General features: G+C 33.0%; 1 protein-coding gene across 2 annotated transcripts in view; it reads right to left on the reverse strand.

The window, feature by feature from the left end:
- DYNC2H1 (dynein cytoplasmic 2 heavy chain 1) overlaps positions 1-14,562 on the reverse strand; it is a 380,690-nt gene that overhangs the window by 281,749 nt on the left and 84,379 nt on the right. For both annotated transcript variants that reach the window (XM_059068297.2, XM_067038564.1), the window contains exons 41-48: positions 13,716-13,871; positions 11,840-12,099; positions 10,745-10,991; positions 9,547-9,698; positions 8,198-8,342; positions 5,882-5,984; positions 5,181-5,348; positions 182-312 (exon numbers count right to left, since the gene is read on the reverse strand). In XM_059068297.2, coding sequence (XP_058924280.1) covers positions 182-312; positions 5,181-5,348; positions 5,882-5,984; positions 8,198-8,342; positions 9,547-9,698; positions 10,745-10,991; positions 11,840-12,099; positions 13,716-13,871 — 1,362 coding nt within the window. The remainder of the gene's footprint in view (positions 1-181; positions 313-5,180; positions 5,349-5,881; positions 5,985-8,197; positions 8,343-9,546; positions 9,699-10,744; positions 10,992-11,839; positions 12,100-13,715; positions 13,872-14,562) is intronic.

Genomic DNA, 14,562 nt, shown 5'->3' on the forward strand with positions numbered 1-14,562 from the left:
TTTACACTAATCTGTGCACCTACTTAGATCTGCCACATGGGGCTAAATTCCAAAAGATACGAACTGGTTTTGCCTACTCTAAGATCTTTCATTTCATGCCCTCAAAAAACTTACAATAAATATTTTGAAAATGGCTTTAATGATAACCAATTCCAATTCAAATTTATGATTCATATTATACCTTTTTAATAACATCCTTAAGATCTGCAGAATTTAGTTTTCCAAGTGGTTTTCCATGTGGAGGCAAAGGTTGTCCTGGGGCTGACCTTATTCCTGAATTATGTCGAGCTCCCCATGTAACATAGAAATTATCTGTAGAAATGAAAGATATTTTTGTTTTATGTGTGTTCATCGTAATGGGAGCATCAATAGATATATTTCACACTAACTGTTTTTAACTTAATTAGTACAAATAAGAACAGTCCCAGAAAGGCAAAAATTAATTACTTTGAATTGGCAAATAAAAAAAAAATCTCAAAATTATTCTTGAAAAAGAATACAGATTTACTAATATCATCAAGAGCCCTAACCTCTAAAATAAAAGAAAAAATAACCAAATTTTAATTACAAAATAAAAATCCCACAAACTTCCCTTAAATTTATCTACAGCAGTGTTCCTGTTACCATACAAGGAAAATCTGTTCACCATTCTATTGAAGCTTTCGCCTCCCAATTCCTCTGGGAAACTGTTCCATCAGTATCCACCTTGTCATATGCTGCGTTCAGCAACAGTCCTACCTTCCCAGGACCCCAAGCTACCTCATGGTCTTCTTTCCTTCTCCATCATATTTCTCACATTATCTTCTACTTGCCAAAACCACTATACTAAACTCTTATTTGGGAACAACAATGCTACCCTAATTGCAAAATCCAAACCTTCTTTGTAGTCATTATCCCAATATGACTTGTGTGCATCTCCTTAATGGAGCTTTTTTCCTTGAATCTATATTACCGTGCTCATAAAGCCACAACCACTACTCCTTTTCAGTTTTCTACTTATCCCTTATATTTTTATTTTCACTGGGATCCAAATTCAGCCTGTTATGCTTTAATTCTAAATACTTCCCTGGAATTATTTAATCTTATTCTGTGGATTAGATTATCAACTATCTAAACATACACCAAAAACCGATTCACTACGTATCTCTAGGCAGGTCTCCCAGCTCTAGTCTAGTCCCATATTTCCAATTGCTTAATGACATATAACTCATGCATTCATTCATTAAACACTTATCTATCACAGACCTGTATTTAAACATCGTACTTCCTGATAGAGATAAGTAATGAATAAGACGAACATAATTTCTGCCCTCACAGAACTGATTTATGTAGGTTCCCAAAAGACACTCAAAAAGCTTGCAAACATTCAAACACATGCACGAAACTGAACTCATTATCTTCATGTCTCATCATTTCTCAGCTGGACTATTGCAGCATCCTCCTACCTCATTTCCCTGCTACAAGCCTTTACCCCATCAAATATATCCTCACTGCTACTAGAGTAACAAACACAAAAACAAAATCTGATAGTACCACTGCACTCCAATAACACATATAGCTTCCCACTGCCTTAAAAAAAAAAAAAAAAAAACTTTTCCTAAACAAGGCCCTTTGCAATTTGGCTGCAATGTGGCTCCACTGACTGCTTGAATCTCTTATCTCCCTCTGTACTCCAATATATACCCCAGTTTTCTCAAACCTTTGATTCTTTGCATATGCTTTTTCCTTTGTCTGGAATGCCCTTCCCCTCTTCTTCACTTAATTGTATCCTTTAAGATACAGTTTGATTTCCTGTAATTGCTCAAAAAAATTAAAGTCTTGGGTGTTAATCTAACAAAATACGTTATAGGACTTATGCTGAAAACTATACAACACTGATGAAAGAAAGCAAAGAGTATCTAAATAAATGGACAAATATATTATGTTCATGGATTGGAAAAATTAACATAATAAAGAGGTCAATTCTTCCCAAACCAATATACAGAACTAATACAATTCCTATCACAATCTCAGCAACATTGTTTATATATACAAGATTATTCTAAAATTTATATGGAAAGGCAAATAGCTAAAACAATTTTAAAGAAGAAGGAATCAGTCAATCGAATTTTAAGACTTATTATACAGCTACAGCAATCAAGACAGTGTGGTGTTGGCAGAAGGACATGTACATCAATGGAACAGAATCAGGAACCCAGAAACAGATTTATACAATTAATTTTTGACTACTGTGCAAAAGCAATTCAAGGCAGAAGGGTAGCCTATTCAACAAGTGGTGCTGGAACAAGTGGACAACCACAGGAAAAGAAATGAACCATGACCTAAGTCTCACTCTTTACACAGAAATTCACTCAAAATGGACCACTGACTTAAAACATAAAACTATAAAATATTTAGGAAAAAAAGGTGGAGAAAATCTTCAAAATCTAGGACTAGACAGAGTTCTTAAACTTGACAACAAAGATCCTTAAAAATAAAAATAAATTGAGCTTCATAAAATTAAAACCTTTTTTATCTGTGAAAGACTCTATTAAAAAGATGAAAAGACAAGCTACACAGTGGGAGAATATATTTGCTAACCACATATGTGACAAAAGAATAGTATCTAAAATACATAAAGAACTCTAAAAACTCAATATTAAACAAAATCCAATTAGAAAATGGGCAAAAGACACAAAGAGACATTTCACTTAAGAGGACATACAGAAGACAATTACTCATATGAAAAGATGTTCAACTATATTAGCTGTCAGCAAGATGAAAAATAAAACCAATATGACATATCAGTAAACACTTATCAGAATGGCTAAAATAAAAAAATACTGACAACACCCAATGTTGGCAAGGATGTGGAGCACTTGGATCACTCATATACTGCTGATGGAAATGTAAACTGAAATACAGCTACTCTAAAAAACAGTGTGGCAGGTTTTTTTTAAAACTAAGCATACAAGTACCATTCAACCCTGCCACTGCATTCCTGAGCATTTATCTCAAAGAAACAAAAATCTCCACACAAAAACCTGCACATAAATGCCTGTAGCAGCTTTCCTCCTAACAGCCAAAAACTGAAAACAACTCAGATGCCCTTCCACAAGTAAATGGTGAAAGAAATGGTAGCATGTCTAAATATAATACCTACCCAGCAATAAAAAGGAACAAACTACTGAAACACTCAAGAACCTGCATATATCTCCAGAGAATTATTCTGATTGAAAATAAGATTGTTGAAATGACAAAATTGAACACAGAAAAGATGGGTGGTTTCCAAGGGATGGAAGAGGAGATGATCCATTTTAACTGTATCAATGTCAATATCCTGGCTGTGATATTATACTATTTTTGCCAGATGTTACCATTGAAGGAAAACAAGTAAAAAGTACATGTGCTCTCTCTGTTAGTTCTTACAACTGTATGTGAATCTACAATTATCTCAAAATAAAAAATTTATTTTAAAAAATTTCAAAGTAACTTCCTCAAAAAGAAATTAGTCTCTACTCTTCTACACCCCAAATATCCAGCATTTATCCCAAATATATTCAGAAAAGTTATATTAACTGTAAAACACTTCATACTCTATTGTATTTACCAGTTTAACCATCTATTTGCATAAATCTTTGTAGCACCTAAACATATTAGCAATAGTTATTATTGTAAGCAAGGACTTTCATATCTGTATCTGCCATTAGATTACAAGTTTCTTGAGCACAAGAATGTATCTACTTTATTTTTCAGTATCCAAAATTAAATTTTAAATTTTGGATACTTAAAATTTTTAAGCATCCAAAATTTTTCTTAATAATTTTTCTTAATAGATATTCTACTATGTGAAAATCATATTTGCCTGGATGTAACGTATATGAAGCCTGTATTTTTTTAAAAATACAACCCTTCATTAAAAAGTAAAATACTGAGAAAAAAATATTATTGAGCCCTACATAGGAGATTCTAAAAGATACCAAATTCTAGAGAATTCAGATAAGACACTGATACTATCTAATGCCCTATCTAATGCCCAAAGGATATGTCACTTTCTTTGCAAGACGAGACACTATTAACTCAATTTTTAGATTGAGAAACATGGCAGCATTTGAGAACAAGAGCCTCTCCATGCTAAGCCATGAAAACTACACGCCACAATGACATAAAACCTCACTCAAAATCAAGCCGACTTTGAACTATTAACAGGCTTCTTTCAGCATTTCATGCTGTCTTAGGTTCTTCTGAACTTATTTCCTGATTCTAAAACTCAAGCAGCACCTAGAAAATTTCTTCTATCAATCTTAACATCCTTTTCACCTTCAAGACTACCCTTGGCTTACGTCATTATGACCCTGGAACCAATATCAAATTTAGAAAGATACAACATAATGTATTATATGAAACATTTTTGAAGGCTTGCTTTACACTCTAATAGAATAGAAATTCATTTTGTAGCTTGAAAGCAGTTTTATTAGGAAAGATTCCATATTATAGTCATCATCTGTCAAAGGCCTTTTCAACATGTTGGTTTTCATTTTATATGCATCACTCTCACAGCATTTCATAATGCAAATTGGTCATTAAGCAGTAATAGTTGCAAAGGCAACATAGCTCCTTTGACTGGTGCTATGCTTTGTTTATCATTATAGTGGGTAAAGCTGCTAAGAGGGTACATAGGAAGTTCTGTGCTAACGACGTTATGAGTAGTGACAGGAATGAGTCACTTTCTCAAGCGAAAGTTCATTGTAATCAAATATGGATTTTCACTATGATCTTTAAATATCACACATATATAGCTATTTTTATTAGTAAAAATCCTTCAGGAAATACAATTTTGAATTGCAAATGTTACACATTACGGTCTGAACAACGGTTCCAAGAAAACAATTATTGCCATCATATTTTGTTTGGAACATAATTATTGAAATCTATCAAAGAAGACAGAGCATCCTCTTATGGTAAAAACATTAAAATTATCCAAAGTTTTGGGGGTTTTGTTTTAATTGATTTTACTGAAGTATAGTTGATTTACAATGCTGTGTTAATTTCTACTCTACAGCAAAATGATTCAGTAATACATATATAAATTATCCAAAGTTTTCATTTGTTTAGATATATAAAATCATGCTATCAGTAAGAAAAAAATTCAAAGTTCTCATAACTTTTATATATTTACATAAACTCTGTAACTATATTACCTGCCATATTGTCTAGTACATCTGAGCCCCAGTCTCCTTGAAACACTGATGTTAAAATACTGTCAAATAAACGAAGTTCCTTTGCACCAACAATTTTGTCACGAAATAAGCGCCGCGCTTCATATGCTACAATTTCTAATATGTAATCTAGAGGATGGTTTGAGGAACCTAAGAAAGGCAAAATTTTCTTTAATTATAATAAAATTCAAATGATTTAAAAATGGTCTGTTTCAACATAACATTAGAAAGAAAAAGAGAATGAGAATCTACATACCATTATTTTGGCATCAGATAAATAGAATAAAGGGAAAAAGAGTTACAATTCATTTTGTTAATGAGTTGGTAAACTTTTTTGATTCTTTAAGGGATATGTTAAACACTATTAGCTCTAGTTGTTCAATAAAAATATCAATCCCCAAGAGCATATTAAACATGCTTTGGCTACAAAGGATAACGATTACATTTTTTCCCAAATCAAGTTTTAATAGTGACAATCATAGTTTAGAAGAGGAAGCATAATAAAATATCAAAATTTTAATATCATGTTTAAATTTAATATTAACATTTTAATTTTTAAAATACTATAATTATAATACTCATTTATCTATTACAAACATACAGCATAAACACACACACACACACACACAATATGACATTCTAAAGAGAGGTAAGTGATTTGAAATCATAAAAGCAAAACTTACCTCCTTCTAAATCATATCTGAATAAGCCAAGAACCCACTGGGTAAGGATGCAAGGAGTAAAGAAATAGTGGCTATAATCATCAACTGTAAATTTGGCCCGCACCTGAAAAAAATATAGTAAATGATCTGTCTACTCTCTTTTTTTTTTTTTTTTTTTTTTTTTTTTTTTTTTTTTTGCGGTATGCGGGCCTCTCACTGTTGTGGCCTCTCCCGTTGCGGAGCACAGGCTCCGGACGCACAGGCTCAGCGGCCATGGCTCACGGGCTTAGTTGCTCCGCGGCATGTGGGATCTTCCCGGACCAGGGCACGAACCCGTGTCTCCTGCATCCGCAGGCGGATTCTCAACCACTGCGCCACCAGGGAAGCCCTGTCTACTCTCTTAAACATATAATCATGCTATAAATTTTTCAGTCATCTTAAATTCATAGGAATGTCAATTTCTACCAGTGGCTGGAACTGTATTTCAATATTACTTATTTCCTCAGTTATCTTGTATTCTATATTTTATGCATTTAAAAACATTATCTAAGAGAGGTTGCTCATAAACTTCAACAAACAGCCAAAGGTTGTCTATGGAAAAAAATAAAATGAAAGGTTAAAAAGCCCTGCTAAAGAAAGGAATTCAAGGAAAGCTAACCTAAATTTTATAAAATGGTAATTATAATTCCAAGGTGCTCATGGGTATAAGACAGACCCATTTTATAATTGTGGGACCCACAGAGCTATCTTATGTTCAAGAAATCATTGAACATTTAACAAATCAAAGTGCCACAATTCAACATATAACCAATGAGAGAAGAGCCTCTCCCTTCCTCTCTATGGATGGAGCTACTGCTCTTATTCTGGCCTTGACTGCCTAACATTTGAATTAATTTAGAAAAACATAGCTTTATCTTTCCCCACTTCTACTCCAATACTATAAAAAGCATCCTCCACAAACACTTCCATAACTTTCACATGCTATTCCCTTTACCCAAGAAGACCCCTTTCACCTCCAGCCACTTTGTGAATTTCCCTTTATTTTTCAAAACTCAGACCACATTTCATCTCCTCTTAAAATTTACAATAGCCAGGACATGGAAGCAACCTAAGTGTCCATTGACAGATGAATGGATAAAGAAGATGTGGCACAAATATACAATGGAATATTACTCAGCCATAAAAAGAAACAAAATTGAGTTATTTCTAGTGAGGTGGATGGACCTAGAGTCTATCATACAGAGTGAAGTAAGTCAGAAAGAGAAAAACAAATACCATATGCTAACACATATATATGGAATCTAAAAAAAAAATGGTTCTTAAGAACCTAGGGACAGGACAGGAATAAAGATGCAGACGTAGAGAATGGACTTGAGGACATGGCGAGGGGGAAGGGTAAGCTGGGACGAAGTGAGAGAGTGGCATGGACATATATACATTGCCAAATGTAAAATAGATAGCTAGTGGGAAGTAGCCGCATAGCACAGGGACATCAGCTCAGTGCTCTGTGACCACCTAAAGGGGTGGGATAGGGAGGGTGGGAGGGAGACGCAAGAGAGAAGAGATATGGGAATATATGTGTATGTATAACTGATTCACTTTGTCATAAAGCAGAAACTAACCCACCATTGTAAAGCAACTATACTCCAATAAAGATGTTAAAAAAAAATCTACCACACTCAACAAAGCTATTCACTCCCTCTTCCATGCTATCTCTGTAACTGGTGCATATTGTTATTGATAAGACTTATTACACTGTATTAATAGTTTATTTATATGATCAGGTCCCTCATTAGACTGTGCATTTCTGGGAATAGTGACTCAGTCATCTTTGTATCCCTAGGACTAGCACTGGAAAGAGAAGGTACTCAATAAATATCTTCTGCAGCCTTAATGCCTATTTTCAAGAATCACTCCACTTTATCAGAGTATTTTAGACATTTCCTCACAGATAAAAGGAAAGAAATAAACATCAAGAACTACTCTCGGGTTTGAAGCCTGAAAGACAGAAACTGATAGAAGTCAGGAGAAAGATCTAGTTTTGGAAAGAAGATGAACCCCGCTGTAAATAAGCTAAATTTGAAATCAAAGCAGAATGACCATCTACTCACTGATTTCTTCATTCAATATTTATTGGGTGTCTATTAGAAACTATGCCAGAAGATACAATAATGAATAACGCACACACAAGCATCTATCCTCAGTCACTCTCCAGTAGAAAAGTATAATAAATGATAGGAAAAGAAAGCCTGAGCATCAACACAAATCAGGATTAAAGGTAGCACTTTGGGAGTAATACCAATAGACATGAAAACTACAATGTAAGTGAATATATACCTGTTCATACACTTGTACCATAGATCCTGCTAAGAGATAAATTTTTGATGAAGAACCCCAAATAGTATGATTCTTCAGATTTTTATGTAGAACTGGTTTCAAATATGCTCCATAAATTGTCTGTAATTGCTCTCTTTCTGGGTAACTAAAAAAAGCATATAAGAAGTTGAAATAAATCAACATTCTAAACTGTTTTTTTTAAAGATTTTTTTAGATGTGGACCATTTTTGAAGTTTTTATTGAACTTGTTACAATATTGCTTCTGCTTTACGTTTTGGTTTTTTGGCCGCAAGGCATGTGGGATCTTAGCTCCCTGACCAGAGATCGAACCTGCACCCCCTGCATTGGAAGGCGAAGTCTTAACCACTAGACCACCAAGAAAGTCCCCTAAATTATTATTTTAATGTTAAGTTATAGCAATGGTTTTCAAACTGTGTGGTTTTCAAATTGTGAGGCCTAAATACCTCCAAGGTTTACTCAAGGGCTAAGGTCGGGCTCACAGTCCCTATTGTTACTTTAACTGAATCAGATCCCTAATTATCTGTTTTCAAATACTAAGGATTCTAATAGAGGATTCCAATGAAATTACTTAAAAACATAATTGTTTAAAAGACCACTGATCTTTAGAAAGGGCCAAAGGAAAATTCTGCTTAAGAAAAAGTATTTTGAATTAAGTATAGTCTGTACAAAGAGCAGTAATCCACCTTAGAACTACAGAAGTAGAAAATAACAAATAAAATCAACCTGTTTCTCCCTAACCAAAATTTATTTCAGTACAGCTTAATTGGTTGCTGTAACATTTATAAAAGAAGAATGTTAATAGACGGGGGCAGTTTAGCATGAAAGCACAAAAGCAAGATTTTGTAAGGCAAAATATAACAGAGGATACAGCGTCATAAAATTCGAGTCCATGTAACAATTATGGACCATGGAGATGGATGGGTATCTTACGATTAATATTATAAGCCACTAAATGACCTAATTCTACTTTGTTAAAATTTAAATTCTTTTTAGTTATCTACATAAAATTTGATTGTATTTTTGTTTTAAATAACCCATAAAACATTTAAATCTAAAACCCACCATTCAGATTCCTGAGATTGACATTTAGAGACAATACAAAGCAGTTCTGTTTTATTTCTAATATATAACAAGCATTGATTAAAGCCTTCATCACCCTAAATTTCTGCCTACAGTTTAGGAAGGATAGGAAAAAAATAACATCAGAGATTAAGTTTGACTATTTTTATATTCTACATTTTGAAGTAATATCATTAATATATACCTTTCATAAAATGCAATGTATGTCACCCCAAGTCAAAAAAATCTTTTAATATGATGATACGTACTCTACAGAGCAAAGGCGAACAATAGAAGTAAATCTGGTAGTAAGCTTATGTCTTCCCAGTCTTCCTCCAGCTGACAAAGAAGCCACAATTTGAATATTTTCTAAACCAACCCATTCCAAATTTTCATCATAAAATCCTTGATATGTCAATACCTATTTGAAAATAAATATATATAAGTGTTTTATGCTTAAGATTTTCTAATCATGATATGTTTTGCGCAAAATTCAATTGTTTCAAAATGCAATCATCATCAGAGGATTATGGTTACTGGGAAATGAGGGGATAAACTGGGAGATTAGGATCAACATATACACACTACTACGTATAAAATAGATAACTAATAAGAACCTACTGTATAGCACAGGGAACTCTACTCAGTACTCTGTAATGACCTATATGGGAAAAGAATCTAAAAAAGAGTGGATATATGTATAGGTATAACTGATTCACTTTTCTGTACAGCAGAAACTAACACAACATTGTAAATCAACTATACTCCAATAAATTTTTTTTTTAATTTTAAAGACTGTGTTCAATTAATGTTAGCTGAATTATCCTCATTTTAAAAATGCTTTGCAAATAAATATTAAAATCCAGGTGATAGCATAAATCTACCAGCAATTATCCAAAAAAAAGTGAAAGAAATCAGGAAAAATATAAGGATATTTTTTCTATAAATATTTTATTATATTCTGCAGTTATATAGAAAAGCAAAATGTGAACCAATATGAGTATATTAAGCTCTAATTTAGAATTTAGAGTTTCTAATGTGATGTAAATCACATAAAGAAAAAAACTCTTCCACAGTGATTGAAGCATGACTGAGGAAGTCTAACTGCTCTCAGAAGAATGCATACCTAAAAGAATGAAGCAAAAACTTCCCCAGCTCCAGCACCCTCCCCAGCTTCTGCTTTCCTCCTTTTTTTAGGAATAAAGGGTAGGTAAATGGTATAGGGTAAAGGTTGTTTTTACTCTTTCTGTCATATATTATCTCGATGTAATACTAATTTTTAGATGGAGGAAGATCAAAGAAAGTAGCCCTGGAACAAGTGTGAGATGATTTAAGAGTTTAACTTCCATGACACATGCTAGATAAAACTAGCCCTAAAAAGGAAAGCAGATTTTCTATCTATAAGAAAAGTTAATGAAATTAAATTGTTTCCAATTATATCAAAACACTTCAAGTGATAAGACCCACCTGCTGCAGGAAAGCTACCAAAGTACTGGTCCCCCATTTATCAAGCTTGGGTAGGTTGATATCTTTTAAGTACAGAACAAGTCTCTCACAGTCTTTTGGTCTATACACTCGACCACTATTAGTACTGATTACCATGCAAGTCTGGCTCAGTTTCTGCAGGAGATGCCGAGAAGTAGTTTGTGCACTACAGTGAACTGTAGCAATCTGAGTGGACCGGAGTTGGGAAAAGGCATACCTGAGCAGCATCCTGAGAAAGACATAAAACATTTGACTTCGTAAAGGCAACCAATAAAATACTTTTTATATTCAATACAAAATTTCTATTTTTAAATATTTCAGTTTCTAAATTACATATGATGTTTAAGGGAAAACGTGGTAAAAATAGATATGGTTTCCATAACTATCCATAGCTATGAAGGTAAGCTTTCTAATTTTTAGACTGGAAAAAAAATTCATATTTTAAGGCATTCTTGGGACTCTTTCAGCAAAAAAAAAAAAAAAAAAAAAAAAAAAATCACAGTTCACAGAAATAATTCAGTTTGAAAAAGTATGCATAAAAAGTATTGTTTCCCCCCAGCTGAAGAAAAGATTTTAAAATATTAAGTTCTCCAAGTTAAAAAAAATTACTATGACTTTACAGAATTGTTTAATTATTACTAGAAATGTGAAAATAATAATCCATATTTCCTTTATTTCCAAAAAACTACATTCAGGAGGCACTAAAAATAGGTTGAATTCCACTGAATTAAAAGCTATTTTTAAATAGCTAACTTCAAGATTCATCTTTTATAACTACAGCATATAGTAGTTTGTGAGTACCTCAGGTATTCATTTTTTATGATGGTATGCACAGATTCTTTTTAAGAGTATCTTCTTCTAATTCCATTGGAAAACACATAACTTGGCAGAAAAAAGGACATATTTTTCTCTATAGTCATATTATCTTTACAAGTAGTGACAATAAAGAGTCCTTCATGAAAATGTAAATGCTACTTCAACCAAAAAAAAGGTAACAAAAGCTGTTAAATCATTTTAAAACAGGAGAGAAGCATAAATCCACAATATGCACCTCGATTAACATTTTTCTACTCTTACCCTTTGCCACATCCTTCTGGTCCGACAAGAATAAATGGCTGTTTAGTATCAGAACTTAACCAAGGTTTGAAATAATCTAGACCTCGTTGCATGCCAGGAGTCTGAATGACTGGAAGAGTTTGGCTATTACTGAAATCATCAGCAGTCAAGTTTTCTGGCCTCTTCAGCACATAAGATGCTAATCGTCCTCTACTGGAGTCATAGTAGGTGTCCATTGGTTTGTGAGGGTCTGGAGGAGATTCTCGTGCCCAATTAAAAACCTTAAGAGGAAAACGTTGTGATAGATTTTCATATACAGTGCTCCAAACAGAGTATGTGAAATTTTAATTCATTAAAGTAAATGCTCCAAAGAGAATCATCTTACTTTAAAAGAAAAAAAAATTCACATGCACTAAACTTACCTAATATCCTTAATAATTATAGTAATATTTTATCTGAAATATTACTCTCTGAATGATCATTTAAGAAATAAAAGTCATCTAGTTCACACATATGTTGTATAAATATATTCAACTTTTAATTGAATTCTTATGAACACTAAATTACAAATTGTACAATGCAGGACTCCTAGACCTTTCATTTCCAGTACATTTTGGTACTGAACATTCCACTCTCACCACCACTGCTCTCAACTTCTTTCTTACATAAAAAACTGTTATCTGCATGGATACACAGCAGAGAGTTAGACCCTAATGCCACTCTTCAACAGCTTTATTCTAAACTTTGGCAATAACATGTCTGCTTAAAAGCAGCATATAATATGACATTGAGTGGTAGCAATGAGAAGCATCTGGTAACAGAGGCAACAAAACAGCCATGGAAAGAAAAATAGAACAGAGAAAGCAATAAATGGTGATATCAATGAAACAAAGTGATAAAAATGCAGAAACATAATGTTGGAGCCAACCCAAAGGAATATGTGTTCAATTATTTCAACAGAGGCCAATAGGAAGAAATTCCTTAATATGTAGAATTTAGTTTCATAAACGTGGCTGAAATATACCTTTGCATTTAATAAAGAAAAGATTTATAATGATTACTCCATCTAAGCATTTCTAACTGCTAAAACTCTTCTGGTTAAAAAAAATGATTAAAAAATGTTATTTTAAGATTAAAAATGAATAAAATAATTATATTTATTTACATAGCTAAGTATTAAAAATATCTAACAAAAAGGTATAGTCCGAACTTTAGCCTATTAAATATTATTTTATAAAATTTTAATAACATCATAAAATATCACAAACTAGTTCAAAGGACAAAATAAGTATATATGTACCTATGTACTTATACAGACGGTCCCCAACTTACAATGGCTCAACTTAAAGATTTTTCAAGTTTACAATAGAACGAAAGTGATACACATTCAGTAAAAACTGTACTTTGAATTTTGATCTTTTCCCAAACTAGCGATAATGTGGTAAGATACCTTCCTGTAATGCTGGGCAGTGGCAGTGAGTGGCAGCAAACTGCAGCTCGGGCAGTCAGCCACAAAATCACCAGGGTAAACAACTGATATGCTTACACAGTCAAGAAATTACATTCTATTTGACACTTTATTATAAAATAGGCTTTGTGTTAGATGATTTTGCCCAAGTGTAGCCTAATGTACGTGTTCTGAGTACTTTAAGACAGGCTAGACTAAGTTATGATATTTGATAGTTTAGGTGTAGTAAATGCATTTTCGACTTAGGATATTTTCAACTTATGATGGGTTTATCTGGATGTAACCCCATCATAATTTGAGGAAGATCTGTATATAAATGCATTATTATTGTATTAAATGCATAATTTCAAAATTTTAAAGTTCTATACCAAGGATCAATGAAAATTAACAAAAAATGTTGACTAAACATAGGGTTTAAATGTATATTACCTCTTTGGTGAATTCCAGACGTGACTTCATGTTCAGATTTCCGCCCAGCCCCCTTATGAGATTAATAATAAATTGATCATGATCTCTGCATCCATGTAGATGTGATAAACCATTCATCACAGTCCCAACCAAACTTGTTTCTACCACATAGTCATTCTGTTGATTAAAATCCATGTTACAGACAAAAGGTAAATATTAACCAGTAAATTAGAACCATACACAGATTGATGTTTACTTACCTTTACAAGGATCTTCTTTAAATTAATCCCCCTACTGAAGTTATAGAAAGTTTAGATTTCAATTTATATATATAAACTTTGAAAATAAAAAGTAATCATAAAAACACAATTGTGTATTTCTAGCTGAAAGTGCTGGAGTCCTCAAATAGATACACAGTTTGTTTACTTCCTAAACCTGAAGAATATTTTTTAAAAAAAGGTATATCAATGAGCAGTGGTCTAAAAGTAATAGTCCCTCATTTCCTCTTGCTGACAGAAAAGAAGCTAGAGGCAAAGGCTAGATTAATGGCTCTGGACAAGAAAGAAAAGTAAAAGCAGGCTTAAAAACAATTTGGAACTTTTTCTCTACACAGAATTTTAAAATGAAACTTTTGGACTCCGGTGGTGTAGATGATTTTGATCTGTGGACCTCTGGGGCCCTGTGTAACTGCCAGGGAATTAGAAGGGTTAAGCGTTCTCATTCTTTCTCTAAGTATTTGCTGAGAACCAATTATGCATTAGGATCTGTATGTGGTGCTAGGTATTTTTTAAAAAAGGTGAATTAAACAGAGCACTTGTCTTAATGGAAGTCAAGTCTAGTAGAGGAGATGGTTAACACGTTGTGGCAG

Source organism: Kogia breviceps, chromosome 7 (genome assembly GCF_026419965.1).
Source record: "Kogia breviceps isolate mKogBre1 chromosome 7, mKogBre1 haplotype 1, whole genome shotgun sequence".
Lineage (NCBI taxonomy): Eukaryota > Metazoa > Chordata > Mammalia > Artiodactyla > Physeteridae > Kogia > Kogia breviceps.